Here is a 14,069-nt window from a genome sequence, read left to right on the forward strand (position 1 = left end):
CTATTTAGCCTTAAATTTGAGACTCGTTCTTTATTTACTAAACGCTTTTAAAAAAATCTGTACACTTGGGCAAAAAAAGATTAGTCAAAATTCAGAATCCTTTTTGGAGGGGTAGGTGTCTTATCCGACTCCAACTGCTCTTAGCTTCAATGTATTTTTTTCTTCAGAAAATAAGAACTTATTTAAGAACCTATATAGCCTAAATTTTGTGCTAATTGTCATTTTTGTAACAACCTTTTTAGGCTAACTTAGAAAAACGCAGGTTTTTAGTCGGGTTTTTTTTACTGTAAATCGTTAAAATAAATCAGAAAAAGCAAGGGCCCTAATATCGAGTAATGAGGAACACCACACTTTATAAAGTAAAGAGAAGAGGAAGATCATTGAATAGAACATAATCGATACCTTTTACTTAAATAACTTGCAAAAAAACTGTAAATCATTCCTCTGATATCATAAAACAATCCAGCTTTCCAATAAAATTTGGTGATTAACCGTATCAAAAGCTTTTAAACAAATCTATAAAATACCTACAGTAAAATCATCATTATCAAAAGCAGCAGATATCGTATTATACAAAATAATTAACGCGTATTTAGAAAGCCAAACTGAAGATTCGATAGTATTTTATGTTTAGTTCAATAGTCCAATGGCAGATTTTGAATTACCCTTTCTAAGATTGAAACGGAAAGGACGGAAACAGATCTATAATTGATAAAAACTGACTTATCGCCTGATTTAAGCAAAGCTATAACACGAACTATTTTCCGTTGATCACGAATAATTCCAGAACTGACAGACAGATTAATAACAGAAGTTAAGGGATGGCAGATCAAAAGATAACAATGATCCTTTAAGTAGAAACGTTTTCATACGGCAGCTGTTCCAGAGCGACGGCTCAGACAAAATTCAATAATTTCATGTTCATAGGCTACGACAAAAAATATTGAATTAGTAACGTTCCCTGAAAAATAAGGAACGATGAGACATTAGAGACGGTGGAATATTATTGCGTTTGTTGTCTTGCTCATTTTTCCCAAGCACGGAAGATAAATAAGATTAATGAATGTTATCAGCAAGCGAAACGATGTCCAGAGATGTTTGCACGAGTTGACGACCATTGCTCCGGGGTTTAACCACCTATGATCTGGAAAGCAGGAACATTTATGGTGCCTGGACTTGACCTTGATTGATAAAAACGATGCAAATTTTAGTAATAGAACCGGGAAAGAAACAAACATTTGCATGTCGACGACTCCTTATTTGACAATTTGTTAACACAAGCCGAGGGCCGCAGTATTGTTGTTCTCCAGTACTCAAGAGTAGATTTTCATGCCTGCTTATGAACTGAATTCGGCATTTCCGGCGGCCTTTTTGGCCCTATTCCTTTATGAATTGCATTAGCATATTGTTTCATTATTATCTTTGTTTTTTTCATTTTCACCTGTCCTAACGCAAAGAGTGATAAGAATAAATTTGGAGAACAATACAGTTATATTAAAACAGATGGTTACTCGATCACGGTTTAAAAACGTTTCCCACAACAGATCAGGTTTTTCAACATTTCTTAGAAAGGCCATTAGTAAGATTCTCACTACAGACTATGATTCTTTGCTAGTTATAATTTGACACGTCAAGATTAATTTGCTTCTGTCTCTGACTTCTTCTCCAAATATATATTCATTTGTTAAAAAATTTTAAAAAATGTTACTTTTTTATTGATTGTTATTTTGTAGTAATGTACTTCTCCCTCTTTTCAGTTTTTTTATAATTTTCTACGTTTTTGGACAACACTGGTATCAGGCTGTTGAATCAGCGTTCTGTACAGGACAAACAACATTACGTTCAGGCAGGTGTTACAGACAAAACACAGTTCCGTAAATAATGAGACGAGCTTGAAATTATAAACAGTTGTCAAGGATAAATCAGAGAAGTTTTTTGATTATGTCTTGGATCGTGCTGCTTACAATTTTATCGTGTACTTATTCTACAGCGTTTGCTAAGAAGCACAGTTTAGTTTTTAAAAATTACAGGATTATTGAAAATGTTTACCAAACCTTGAACACCAATGACTGGCTTCATTGTGTGTTCGTTTGTTCGGCTGATACTCGATGCATCTCTTACAACTTCCATCAAAAAGGTTTATGCGAGCTTAACTCCTGCGCGGTTGATGACATGTTCGATCTCAATAAGTGGGGTGTTCATTCAAGTGGATTTGTCTTCCAACAGTTGCGGGATACAAACAAGGTAGTTTTGTGCATATAAAATCCTTCGAAAACTTCTCCATCGCTGTTTCTGAAGCCACATTAACGATAATATATTTACTAAGGATACAAAATCGAGGTCTCGACCTATCTTATTTTCAAGTTACCGATAATTTTCCCAGATCGAGTCAGTCTTCATGTCATTCAGAAAAATCAAGTCTCAAAAACAACTCCGACATAAACCAGCCACGTTTTCAAAATCTTAATTGCAAGTAAGTTAGTAATTCAATTCACCACTTTATTTGCAAACGTTACAGTCAAGAAGACTTTTGCAGGGACTGATCAAACAACGTGAAATAGAGTTTGGTTGCGATATTTCGACTGGCCAATACCAGTCTTCGTCAGGTTTTTTTCAGATATCACAAATTTATAGAAATTTATTTGAAGTAAAATAATGATCGGAAATTACATAATATGACTATTTCACGTTGTTTGATCAATCCCTGCAAAAGTCTTCTTGACTGTAACGTTTTCAGTTTGATCTATTTTGACTGATCACGACCTTTTTGGATCCCACGTTGAGACTGATCGTACACGGTTTTTGCAGTGATTTTTTTTACCTTAATTCAACACTTTATTTGCAGGACAAGTGTCAAACACGTTCACTGGAAAAAGAGTTCAAAGGTAAGGCACGTATGTGAAGAGAGACGGCGTTGTAACACTAAATTTTAAGCTTTTATGACTCTCATAAATAGCATCTATACTGTCGCAATTTGTAATATGTTGATTAACCCTCGCTAAAGGCGAGCATTCAAATTTTACTGCAGACGAGCGACTTGAAACCATTGCAAAGAAATCCACAAATCTATACTCAACTTCAGAAGGGAACCATATGACTGGGAACATAATCTTGAGCCTGCGACCGATTAAAAGCTAACAACTGGTCAGCGGAAAACTTCAAAAAAAACACGTGACCTCGAGGAATTGACAATTGAGACCGCGATACGGTCATTTGACTCTGTTCAGCGGATACCCTGTTTTGACAGCTGTCAATTGACCATAGTACTATGTTTATTACATCAAGCAAAACACAGGTTACAGGCTCCCATACTAGTAAGAAAGTTTGACATCTCACATTGGTTTTCCTGTGGTGCCGAAGAACGGACGGACGGTCACGTGATTACCAAAATTTCTCGGATGGATAGATTACCAAATTTTCTTAGGTATGGGACTCTGCTGGAAAGTGGAGCTCCGCTAATAATCATGGCACTTTATTTGCACCTGTCGCAAATTCTGTCGCACTTTTTACTAAACTGTCCATCGCACATTGCAAATTATTGTAATCAAAGTTTAAGCTATAATTGTAACAAAACTATCAAGACAAACCAAGGGTAGTTCTAGCTATCAAAACAAAACCTCAAAGGAGTATTAGTGTTAAAACAGCTATTCCACGTGTAGTGTGGCCGACATATTTGATCGGCTCTATCTTCCCCTTATACTACGTGAACAGCGAGATCAAATGGCCGGAATGGTTCATCGAATGAACGCTTATCTGTAGTGTTCAAACATAACTCTCCTTTGATCCTAAGACACTCATCACTTTTTCCTTTGCTTTACAGACAATTACGCGCTCCAATTTTCGAGAATTCTTGGTGCATCAGGCTACGTCATTATCCGGGAATTCCCTAGCCTTGTAGCATTTACTGTTTGTTTCTGGATGAAGACTGAAGACAAACAAAATGATGGAACCCCGTTCAGCTACTCCACGTCCGGCACTAGCAATGAATTGCTTTTGCACAATTATCGTAATTTTCAGCTGTTTATTCATAACCAGAAAAGGTACGTGTACGTATACTCTAAAGTAAACATACAGGGTATTGGGAGGTAATACCATCAAAATCATCAGATTATTATTGATAACTAGCTTTGCAGATCTGCTGGCGTGCGCGTTGAAACCGAACACCCTTCTCCACCAAAATTACAGCTACAAAAACGCTACTTCTCTACGCGCGGCGGAGCAACAATGGCCACTCACTTTTGTCCCCAATATCGTCGTTATTGGCCATAGTTCCATTACAGGCTGGACTCTGTTGTTGACCTGCTCCTAGGCCTTTCCCGAATGTGCTTGGCAACTTTTGAGCAACTTTTTGCGTTTGGAGCAACTTTTTGCGGTCCTAGCAACCCCGAGCAAATTTTGCCTTTCTGAGCAACGTTTAGGTTCAGAGCACATATCAAGCACGAAAAAAGTCGACGATTTCATAGAAAACTTCTATTAGTTTACGAAGTTCCGTATCATAGATTTTTTTTCCACAGCCTTATTGGGTGCTCCTCTTGTGATATACAATATAAATTTATAATACAACGCACACACACACAAAAAAAAAGAAAAGAAAAAAGAGGCAAAAAGGGTTAGGTGCAACTAGACTAACGTCCCATGCGAGGCACCGCACCTAGATTAAGACCTAGGTTAAAATAAAATAAAATGAATACTCAAACATTCGTACAAAAAATAAAATAAATTACTAGTGGCATGGGCACGTAGGGACTAGTGTCCACGTGCAGGGGTAATTGATTTTATATACCGGCGAAAGGTGAGTGCTCATTAATTTGCGAACAAAAAGTTGAAAGGCAGTAGGCAAGGAAAAACTGGTTGGGGGTGCTACCTTACAAACATAGTTCCATACTTTAACGATACGGTTAAAGTAAGAGGCCTGAAAAGTTGATTTTTTGCCAAAAGGGGTGCGAAGATTAAAGGAGTTACTTAGTCGTGTACGATCATGGGAAACAAAAGATACATAATTCCGAACATCTAAATCGGTACTACAGTAAAGGCATTTATAAAAAAGATCAAATCTTTAAGTTCACGATCTAGAGAAAGTGGAAGTAAGTCTAGCAAAGGAGGCCGCTCTTTGTACGACAACTGAGTTGAACCAGACTATCCGGGTCGCCGTCCTAGAGTTTTCCTCTGAGTGGAGAGTTCACAATGTCTGCCTTGAGAGCGTCTAAGTCGACTTCTTTGAGGCAACGCTGTTTAAATTGTGACTTGGAGGCAGCGGGCTTTGCAAACGCCATAGAACAGAGTACAGTGTGGTGAGCGGATGGAAGATCCATCAGAGTCGTAAAGGAAGAAAACGCGATATCGTTCTGGCGGTCAATAATGAGGTCAAGGGTGTGTGCGCTGCGATGACTTGGGCCTTTCACATGTTGTGCAAAGCCTGCCGACTCGAGCAGATCTTTTAAATTATTTGCATCAGTGTCATTGTTAACATCCATGTGGAAATTGAAATCGCCGTTCAACACCAGGTGGCCAGAAGCAGTGGTAAGAGTTTCCGGTAGTGGGGAATTCTTTGAAAAGGTAGCTGGTGTGGAGCAGTTTTTCTTGGAACGCGGTGGTCTACAAATAGTCACAAGTCTTAAAGTGGAGTTGCCATAGGAAATATCAAGATCTAAGTACTCCATAGATGAGAAGGGAACAGATTCGACCTTACGCGTTGTGAGACCTCTCCGTAAGAACACACTTACTCCTCCACCAGTCCTACTAACTATGGAAACGTCGTAGAATCCATAGTTTTAGGGTATTCAAGATCTCCGAGACTGTACTGTTCCAAGACTTTCCAGTTAGCCACGTTCCTATGATCGCTAAAATATCCAAGTGTTTCGATATAACCAGGTCTCATATCAAGCTAGATTTCCTATTTATTAGTAGTTAGTACCATAAAGTAATAGTTATTTTTCATCATCTTTTGGAAACAATGAATTGTAAATTATTTCTTATTTTTCTCTTTACTTTATGTAATGTATCCCTTTAAACTCATGTGTGTGACCCAGTTACAAAAACTAATTATCTAAACCCATTCGTAAATACTCATGACTTGACTGACTGACTAAGCCTGTGAACAGACTCTCTGTTTGGGGAAAAAGTAGCGAGGAAAGGGAAGGGAAAGGAGGCAAGAGAGAGAGCCTGTAGACAAACATTTGAGGCCGCTATTCCGCCCTCTTGTAATTATCTTACCGAAGATCTGTCTGTAAGATTGTTATCTGTCAATCAATTTCGCACGTGAGTAACCCCTGGGAAAATTAACGGGAGATGGGCGGTGTTTTGCTCCGTCTGAAAACAGAGTGAAATGGAGGGCGAGCCTCATTGTCTATTTTGCTATAAGTCGCTGATCTCCGGTAAGAGAATTGATACGGTGCCAGAGAAAGAAGACCTTGCTGGTTGACAGTGGTCAAGACAGCGTTGTATTAGCGCAAGCATTTGAATCCTTAAGATTTCCCCTTGAGCAAGTAGAAAGCTTTTCCGATTTAAGTTGCTTAACTTGTGCGCAACAGGCCGTTCGTCTTGCTAGTTCAGCTTCTAATTTAGCAAGCCCCTGCAATGGGCGAACTTGGAATGCGAAAGGTATAGATGCTATCACGACTTCTCCAGAACGTGAAGCTCCAAAGACAAGTACAAAGAGAACAGCAGCGCTTCCATCGCCGACAGGAATTACACCTTCGGGTATTTATAGCGACTTTTACCTCATGCCAAAATGCTGCTTGTTCCCATAAGTTTTTTCCTCTGCTAGGTGGAAGGTTCTACATTTTCACTGAGCAAATGTTATTTCAGCCGCTTGTTTCACACTGAGAGGTCATGGCACACATCGATTTACTGTGGTTTTTGTTTTTGGTCGGCAGGAATTGCCCTCTGCTGAAAGAGCATTTTCTTTGACCTCTTTTAAAGCGTAAAGCTTTTTATTGCGGCTGAAAAAGGGTCTTAGTTTTCTCCAAAGTGCCTTCTGGATCTGAATAACTAAGCGATTTTCCTTAGTCCGTGAATGAAATGTGTTTCTGCAATGTTGTATCACGCTGGACCCAGCTAGTTAGTTTTCTTTGCAAAAAAAAAATTATCATGGATAGTGATTTACAGATCCAAAATTATAAGATTGAAGTGCAGCTTAAACCGAAGCTACATCAACTATGGAGAATTGCAATTGTGACTCGGTAAACTCCAGCTTAGCGTTTTTCTAAAGATAGTGTGTTTTGTTATTGCTAATTTGTGATCAAATCGCGAGCTACGTGCGGATAAAAACGCCGATGTCAATCAGACCTGTCGACAGTCAGTGTTCTCGCGTTCTCGCTGGCATGAGGATCTGATGCACAGCGGGTGCCGTGGAACGGCGGTCCCAGATGTTTGTCAGCAGGCCTTTTCGCTTTTCCCTCTCCCCAGTTCCCCGCTCGACCAAAGGCCTGTTCACAGCCTAGACTGACTTGACTTGGATAACATACCCAGTTTATATATGCAAATCAGTGTGCGTCTACCGTCGAAAAAAAATTACGACTAAATTTAAAATAACCCCTTGGCTACCAAGTGTCATCCTCACTTCAATGAATATTGCTATAATAACCGGACTAGATCGAAAAACAATTCTTGGGTCAATCTGATCACTATGTTTTCAAATAAATAATGTTTGCTTGGACTTTCTAATTTCTTTATTAGAAAAAATGAGTTCCTGGTGCAACCATTCATTATCTTTTCCTTTAGAACCACGAATGTGCGCGCAACGGACGGGAGATGGCACCATATCTGTTCCACTTGGGAGAATACTGTTGGTTCATGGCAGCTACTTAAGGATGGTATAGCTAAGGCTTCTGGGACTAATTTACAGAAAGGTAGTTATTTCTAGTTTGGAAACATTTCGGTCTCAAGGTAGGAGACATTTTAGTGCATATTGAATAACCACCCTTTGATTAACCACTTTGCAAAGTATGACAAACGCTTGTCTTTGATGGCCAGTATCTACTTTACTAGCTTCGTTCTAATTTTGACTTTAAGCTAATATAGTATATTTTTGGTTACTGATTCTGTATTACGGTCTTGATTTCTATTCTTTCGAGGTTACACAATTTCAGGAGGAGGAGTGTTGGTGCTCGGTCAAGAACAAGATAAACCAGGAGGTGGATTTGATCAAAAGCAGAGTTTCATTGGAGAACTGACAAATGTTCAGCTGTGGAACTACGTAATTCCTTTACAAGAAATCAATGACTTGGCTTTATTCTTTTTATGTAATGCATATTCTAAAAGTGGAAACGTGCTTGCTTGGTTTGATATTGTTCAAGGTTCACTCAACGGATCCGTAACGTTGATTGCATTGTCCAAGTGCTGAACAGACCTGTTACAGAAGTAGCTGTGCCTTTGTCAAATATCGTAAGAAAAAAAAAACTTTATTGAATGGACATGGTACAAACGACTTAAAAGCCTAGTAGGCTATTATTTGCTTTTGTTACGTTTAGATCTTTTTTTTCTACACTGAAGAAAAAGTGTTACCTCCAGCAGCAGCTGGCCAATCCTCACTGAGCCTCTTTCGGCCGGATAATTCAGTGACTCTGATCAATGAGCCGGAAAAGTGGGAGACCAAGAAACTTTAGATACACGGCACTTAAAAGATTTTATGAATCAACTCATGTTCTATTCGTTTATTCTTGAAGGAACTATTCCGTGCAAATCTTAAGCAAAGCAAAATGTTTGATGAATCTGTAATAACAGAGTACACGGATTAAACCTCGCTTGACGGACACCCGCCTCTAAATCCTTACTTAAGGTAATTCCCTTGTTTTGCACCGCGCGGCGATGATATTCACCGGCCGACTAAAAGCAGGTAACGAAGGCCGCTCTTGTAGTCGAAATGGTTTTAATAGCAATTGTGATCAATTTTCCGAGATAAAAAGGTGCTAGTCTTGAAACATGCCCCAGTCCTTCGGGAAAAACGATCATTTAAAGCCGAAATTGTCCCTTTGTTGTGTTTTTTTTTTCGATGAAACAAGAACTGTGACCCCGTTCTGTTATTGTTGTCTTTCACTCGTTATGGCTACATGAAAAATATATCTTAAAGAGAAAAAAATCTGAATGCTAGAAAAGTAGTATGGTAGGGAAGTTTTAGGCCTTTTTAGTGAAATATCATTCGTTTGAATTGGGGTGCATTAACGCCGATAACTTCATAACCTTTTGTCTATATCTCATGAATGAAATGCGCTGGATTCTAATGTGCTATTGTTAGGTGGACTCTCTCCCCCGCACCCCCACGGGTTATGCACCTATCAATGTAAACCCCGTGGGGGGGGGGGGGAGTGCGGGCAAGGGGTGGGGATTTGACAAATTTTAAAATTTTTTGATCAAATTCCCCAGGGTGGGAAACGAAAGGTCAATCAAAAGTGTCAAAAAAGCCCCCACCCCAGGGGAAAAATCTAAACAAACAATACTGTAATACTATATAAAACGAATGAAAGAACATTTCAAAAGTACGTTCTTACTACTTTTATTTAAGGTTAACGTAAGCTCCGTTAAATTACTCGCTGTAATTAAGTATTTTCTCTCTCCAATAGCATCTCTTATTTTGAACAACATAATCACTCCAGGAAGATTGACCGTGCTATTATATTAATGAAACGTAAAATGCTTTATAACATCGGCTCAACATGTCGGAATAGGTCGGATCAGTGATCTGCAAAAAAATCCTCTGACTTTCATGGTAGAATTCGATTTCAATCGAGGTTTACAATCAGATGGGAACTTTAAGATAAAAACTTTCTCAAAATACACATTATCTGTTTAGATGACAGTGTAAAGTATCGCATTATGGCGATTAAAAGAAATGAAAACTTCACAACTTTCTCCAACAGCATGACTTTCAGAAAGCCTCGAGGGACGGACTTGGTTATCGATTCTGAATTGATAACAGGCTTCTATCGGTCAATGTCAAATGTCCCGACCCCGGGGTCGCTGCGCACGATCAAAAGCCCGACAGGGGGATAGTCTCAGGCATCAAATCCCCTCCCCTCGCCCGCACTCCCCCCCCCCCCCCCCCCCTCACGGGATTTACATTGATAGGTGCATTCGGGAGCGGAGGCGTACGCCATTTCAGATTCGTAAAGTTGACCCGGGTGATAGGGTAAACCTACCTGTGAAATTTGCTTGTAAACCAGAACTAACTTTAACCCGCTAGCTAAGGTGACCCTAGCACAAGGGTAACCCTTTTCTCCTTGTAAACAGGCCCTAAAAGTCCGGGTAGCCGATAGGTTTGATTTGCAAAACAACAACTATGCACGTGCATCACGCTTTTTCGTAAATTTTTTTGCCGTCACTGCACGACTACGACGTGAAAATGCCAAATTGCATGTTTTATGGAGGACGTAAACCAAATACTTCATTGTCATATTTTGACTCTGACCTAACTGAAACCTTTATTTATGCTTCGTCGTTCGATCAATGTGCCTATTTACCTGCTTGGTGATATGAATTGTCGTCTTGAGAGTAGTGATAATCCTGAGGCTAAAATGAGTCTTACTAAATTTCTGTTGGATGGCTTACAGAACCCTACGACAGGAGGTTAAAAGAGAAATTAAAATTGCTGAAAGAAAATTTTTAACAGGACAGATTCAAACGAACCCAGGGAATACAGACAATATTGCAAAGCAATACGCCACATAATCCCTAAAAAATCCACATCACAACGAATTTTCAGCAAGGATAAGAAATCTGTTGCAAATGATTTTAATCGGTTTTTCGTTCCAATTGGCCAAAGTTCTGTGGGAAAATACAGCCATTGGCTAATGAATGCAACATAACACTCAACCGAAATTATTTCGTTCTAAGACCCTGTTTACATGGAGTGGGGGACCCCGGTCTAGTGGGGTAGGTTTCTTTTGTTTTGTGTCCCCCAGAGCGTGAAAACAAAAGAAACCAACCCCACTAGACCGGGGTCCCGCACTCCATGTAAACAGGCCCCAAGACAATACCCTTTGTGCGAGCAGTTTCATTTGAATACCATAAGTAGTTGTGAGATCACATTACACCAGTTTTAAAAGACCTTAAATGGCTACCAGTAGCAACTCAGTTATACTTAAGGAACGCTATCATGACCTTTAAATGCCTTGCATACCGCGTGCCGGAGTACCTTTCCTCCCAGTTCATTAAGCGAGGAGAAATTAGCAGGCGTACCACGAGAAGTTCACAGATGCTGAACAATCCACTTTTCAAGACTGCTAGTGGCCATAGGACATTTTAATATATAATAGCCAGTGTCGGAAAGTCCATGGATAGCAGTGATCTTAAAACTCTTGAGTCAGTATCTGCCTTTAAGTTCGATCTGAAGTGCAAACTCGTAAAGGATTATATAGATTCTTAAGTATTTTATTATGTCAATTCAATTTTAGGGTGAATATTTTTCATGGAGTTTCTAATAAGTACAGGTTTTTAAATTAACTTAAATACATTATACCTCTGATAAAATATTATTGTTAGTATTTTCAGCGTCCTTGAAGTAGGTTTTTACTGTAGTAAATAATTATCTTTTAGTTGTACGTAATTAATTTAAGTTATTGTCTTTGAAAAGCCTCTATGTGGAAAGTCAATAAAGATAAGATTCAAGAAATTTGTGCTGAATTACGCAACCTACGAGACGAAGTTAAAGCTGAACGAAATGGCGGCCATGCCAGTTCATCTGAAGGCACCGTTGAGGGAAACACTACGGCAACTCCGAACAGCATCCAAGAAGACTTTAAGAAATATGTTAACGACAGGATGTCTCTTATTGAAAAATCTTTGGAACGCTTGTCATCTCAAGCGGATAAAATATCATCTTCATTGGATCAAGCATTGGAATATTCGTATTCATACAACATCAAGCTTGTGGGCGTTCCTGAACTTAAGCAACGAGAAAGCACCGGAGATACGCTGGAACTTTGCATGAGAATCTTCAACAAAATTGGAACTGAAATTCTTCCTTATGACCTTGACATTGCCCATCGAGTGCCATCTCGTAACATGTCTGATGGTCGACCGAAACCGATTATTTGTAAATTTACTCGGCGCATCGCCCGTGAAAGTGTTATGGCAGCCCGTAGAGAAGTAAACAGGATCGTTCCTGCTGATATTGGTCTCCGAGAAAGCTCATCTTTAGAACATGCTGCTATCTACGATTACCTCTCCCCACGACTGCAGAGTTTATTATCTGACGCCAAGAAAATAAAGGAAAGATTTCTCTTCTCATTTTGTTGGGCCAAGAACTCAACCATCTGGCTGCGGAAAAATGAAACCTCTCGTCCGATCGCCATTAAAAATTCAACCGACTTGTCCAGTCTCACAGCTCGCCTAGGATCTTCTGGTGATGTTACTACTCCATAAGAACATTAACAAACAATCTACTAAGGTAAATAAAACACTCCTAAGCGAGCTTCCATATTTCAATTACAGCGATCTAATTTCCGCACATGGCCAATTTAATAATTCTCTTAGTTCCTCTCTTCCTACCAAAAAATATCTTGATCGTCTCCCAAGTTATTACGACCTTGATTTATTTACTCTGAATACATTTTTAGATAGAAGTTCCGACTCCAACACTTATTACTCTAATACAAGATGTAAATACTTCTCTCCACATAGTTTTTGTGATCAAAAAAGTAAGTTTGCTACTAATCCCTATCCAGATTCTAATATTTCGTTTATGCACACAAATATCCGCAGCCTAAAGCGTAATTTAGAAAATTTTCAAACTCATTTATTAGATGAACTAGATTTTCATTTTAATATCATAGGCGTAACAGAAACAAGAATAAACAGCTCGACTGAGAACTTAGATTTTAATCCTTCGATTTTGCATTATAATTTTGAATACCTGCCTGTGATTAGCTAAGCAAAATGGCGGTCGGACGTGTTTTCTCCTGCTCTGTCATATTGATCACATTGATCAGCTTATCTGTTCTACTTCGACTTCAGACCACAAGTTTTAAGAAGAAAAGCTCTCACAGGACTCGAGGAGCATATCATGATCCTAAATATCTCGGGGAATACACAGGAAATGCGAATTTCCAGAATGCTCAATACCGCGCTTTTCATCTAACAACATGGCGGACTAACTTACGGCTACTGGTGCTGGCGAAGATAAAAAGGTCGCAGACCCCAACTACCCGATATCACGACTGTGTATTTACCTTTCATCCGATTATTAAACTGCTGCACGACATCGAATTGAACCCGGGACCGAATCAAGGAACTTCCAAACGGCAGGCAAACAAGACGCGTAACAATGTCACAGTAGCTCATTTAAACGTTCGGTCGTTGAAATGCCGAGATCACTTTATCCAAGTCAAACAGACAGTGCTCGAAAACAAGTTCGACATTTTAACTATCTCTGAATCATGGCTGGATAATTCCGTCACGAACTTGGAGCTAGAGATACCAGGATATGATTTATATCGTGTCGACAGACAGGACAAGAAAGGTGGTGGCGTTTGTGTTTATATTCTACAGAGCTACAAGACTGAAGTTCTTTGGGATATTTCTGGTATATCGGTTGCTGGTTTCCACCAGCTATGGATTAAGGTCCAAGTACGCAACCTTCGCTCTCTAGTTATCTGTACTGCTTACAGGCCGCCTGATGTACCAGTGAGATGCTTTGATACTGATTTGACTCCTAGCTTTATTGCTGCTTCTTTACACAACAAAACAATATACATTTTAGGGGATTTAAACTGTAACCTTTTAAATCTTGAAAACCCTGACTCCAGAGCTCTACTTGATTTTTGTCGCTTGTATAATCTATCTCAGATGGTTAAAACACCAACTCGAGTGACTCCTTCCACTGAAACACTTATAGATGTTATTTTGTCCTCAAACGAGCAACAAGTCCGGGAAACAATCGTGAAACCGTGCTCAATAAGCGATCACGATATTGTTTGCGCTACACTCCGCTTGAAAAATCAACGTCAAAAGCCAACTTATATTACAACAAGGTGCTTCAAACATTACCGGCCCGATCAATTTCTTGTTGACGTTTCGCAAGTACCCTGGTCCGTTTTGGACGTTTTTGATGATCCTGAAGATAAATTGAACGC

The 14,069-nt window shown here is 39.3% G+C and overlaps 2 protein-coding genes across 2 annotated transcripts; both read left to right on the forward strand.

Moving 5' to 3' along the window:
* The first annotated feature begins 1,941 nt into the window (after window positions 1-1,941).
* Window positions 1,942-8,852, forward strand: LOC140926453 (C-reactive protein 1.4-like). The gene is made up of 6 exons (XM_073376192.1): window positions 1,942-2,244; window positions 2,846-2,885; window positions 3,821-4,040; window positions 7,342-7,344; window positions 7,723-7,850; window positions 8,076-8,852. The coding sequence occupies exons 1-6, from the start codon at window positions 1,942-1,944 to the stop codon at window positions 8,342-8,344; spliced, it is 963 nt and encodes a 320-aa protein (XP_073232293.1). The 3' UTR covers window positions 8,345-8,852.
* A 2,722-nt stretch (window positions 8,853-11,574) lies between these two features.
* Window positions 11,575-12,360, forward strand: LOC140926454 (uncharacterized). Its single transcript, XM_073376193.1, has one exon. The coding sequence runs from the start codon at window positions 11,575-11,577 to the stop codon at window positions 12,358-12,360; it is 786 nt and encodes a 261-aa protein (XP_073232294.1).
* Window positions 12,361-14,069: the final 1,709 nt, after the last annotated feature.

The sequence above is a fragment of the Porites lutea genome, chromosome 2 (assembly GCF_958299795.1).
Source record: "Porites lutea chromosome 2, jaPorLute2.1, whole genome shotgun sequence".
Taxonomy (NCBI): Eukaryota; Metazoa; Cnidaria; class Anthozoa; order Scleractinia; family Poritidae; genus Porites; species Porites lutea.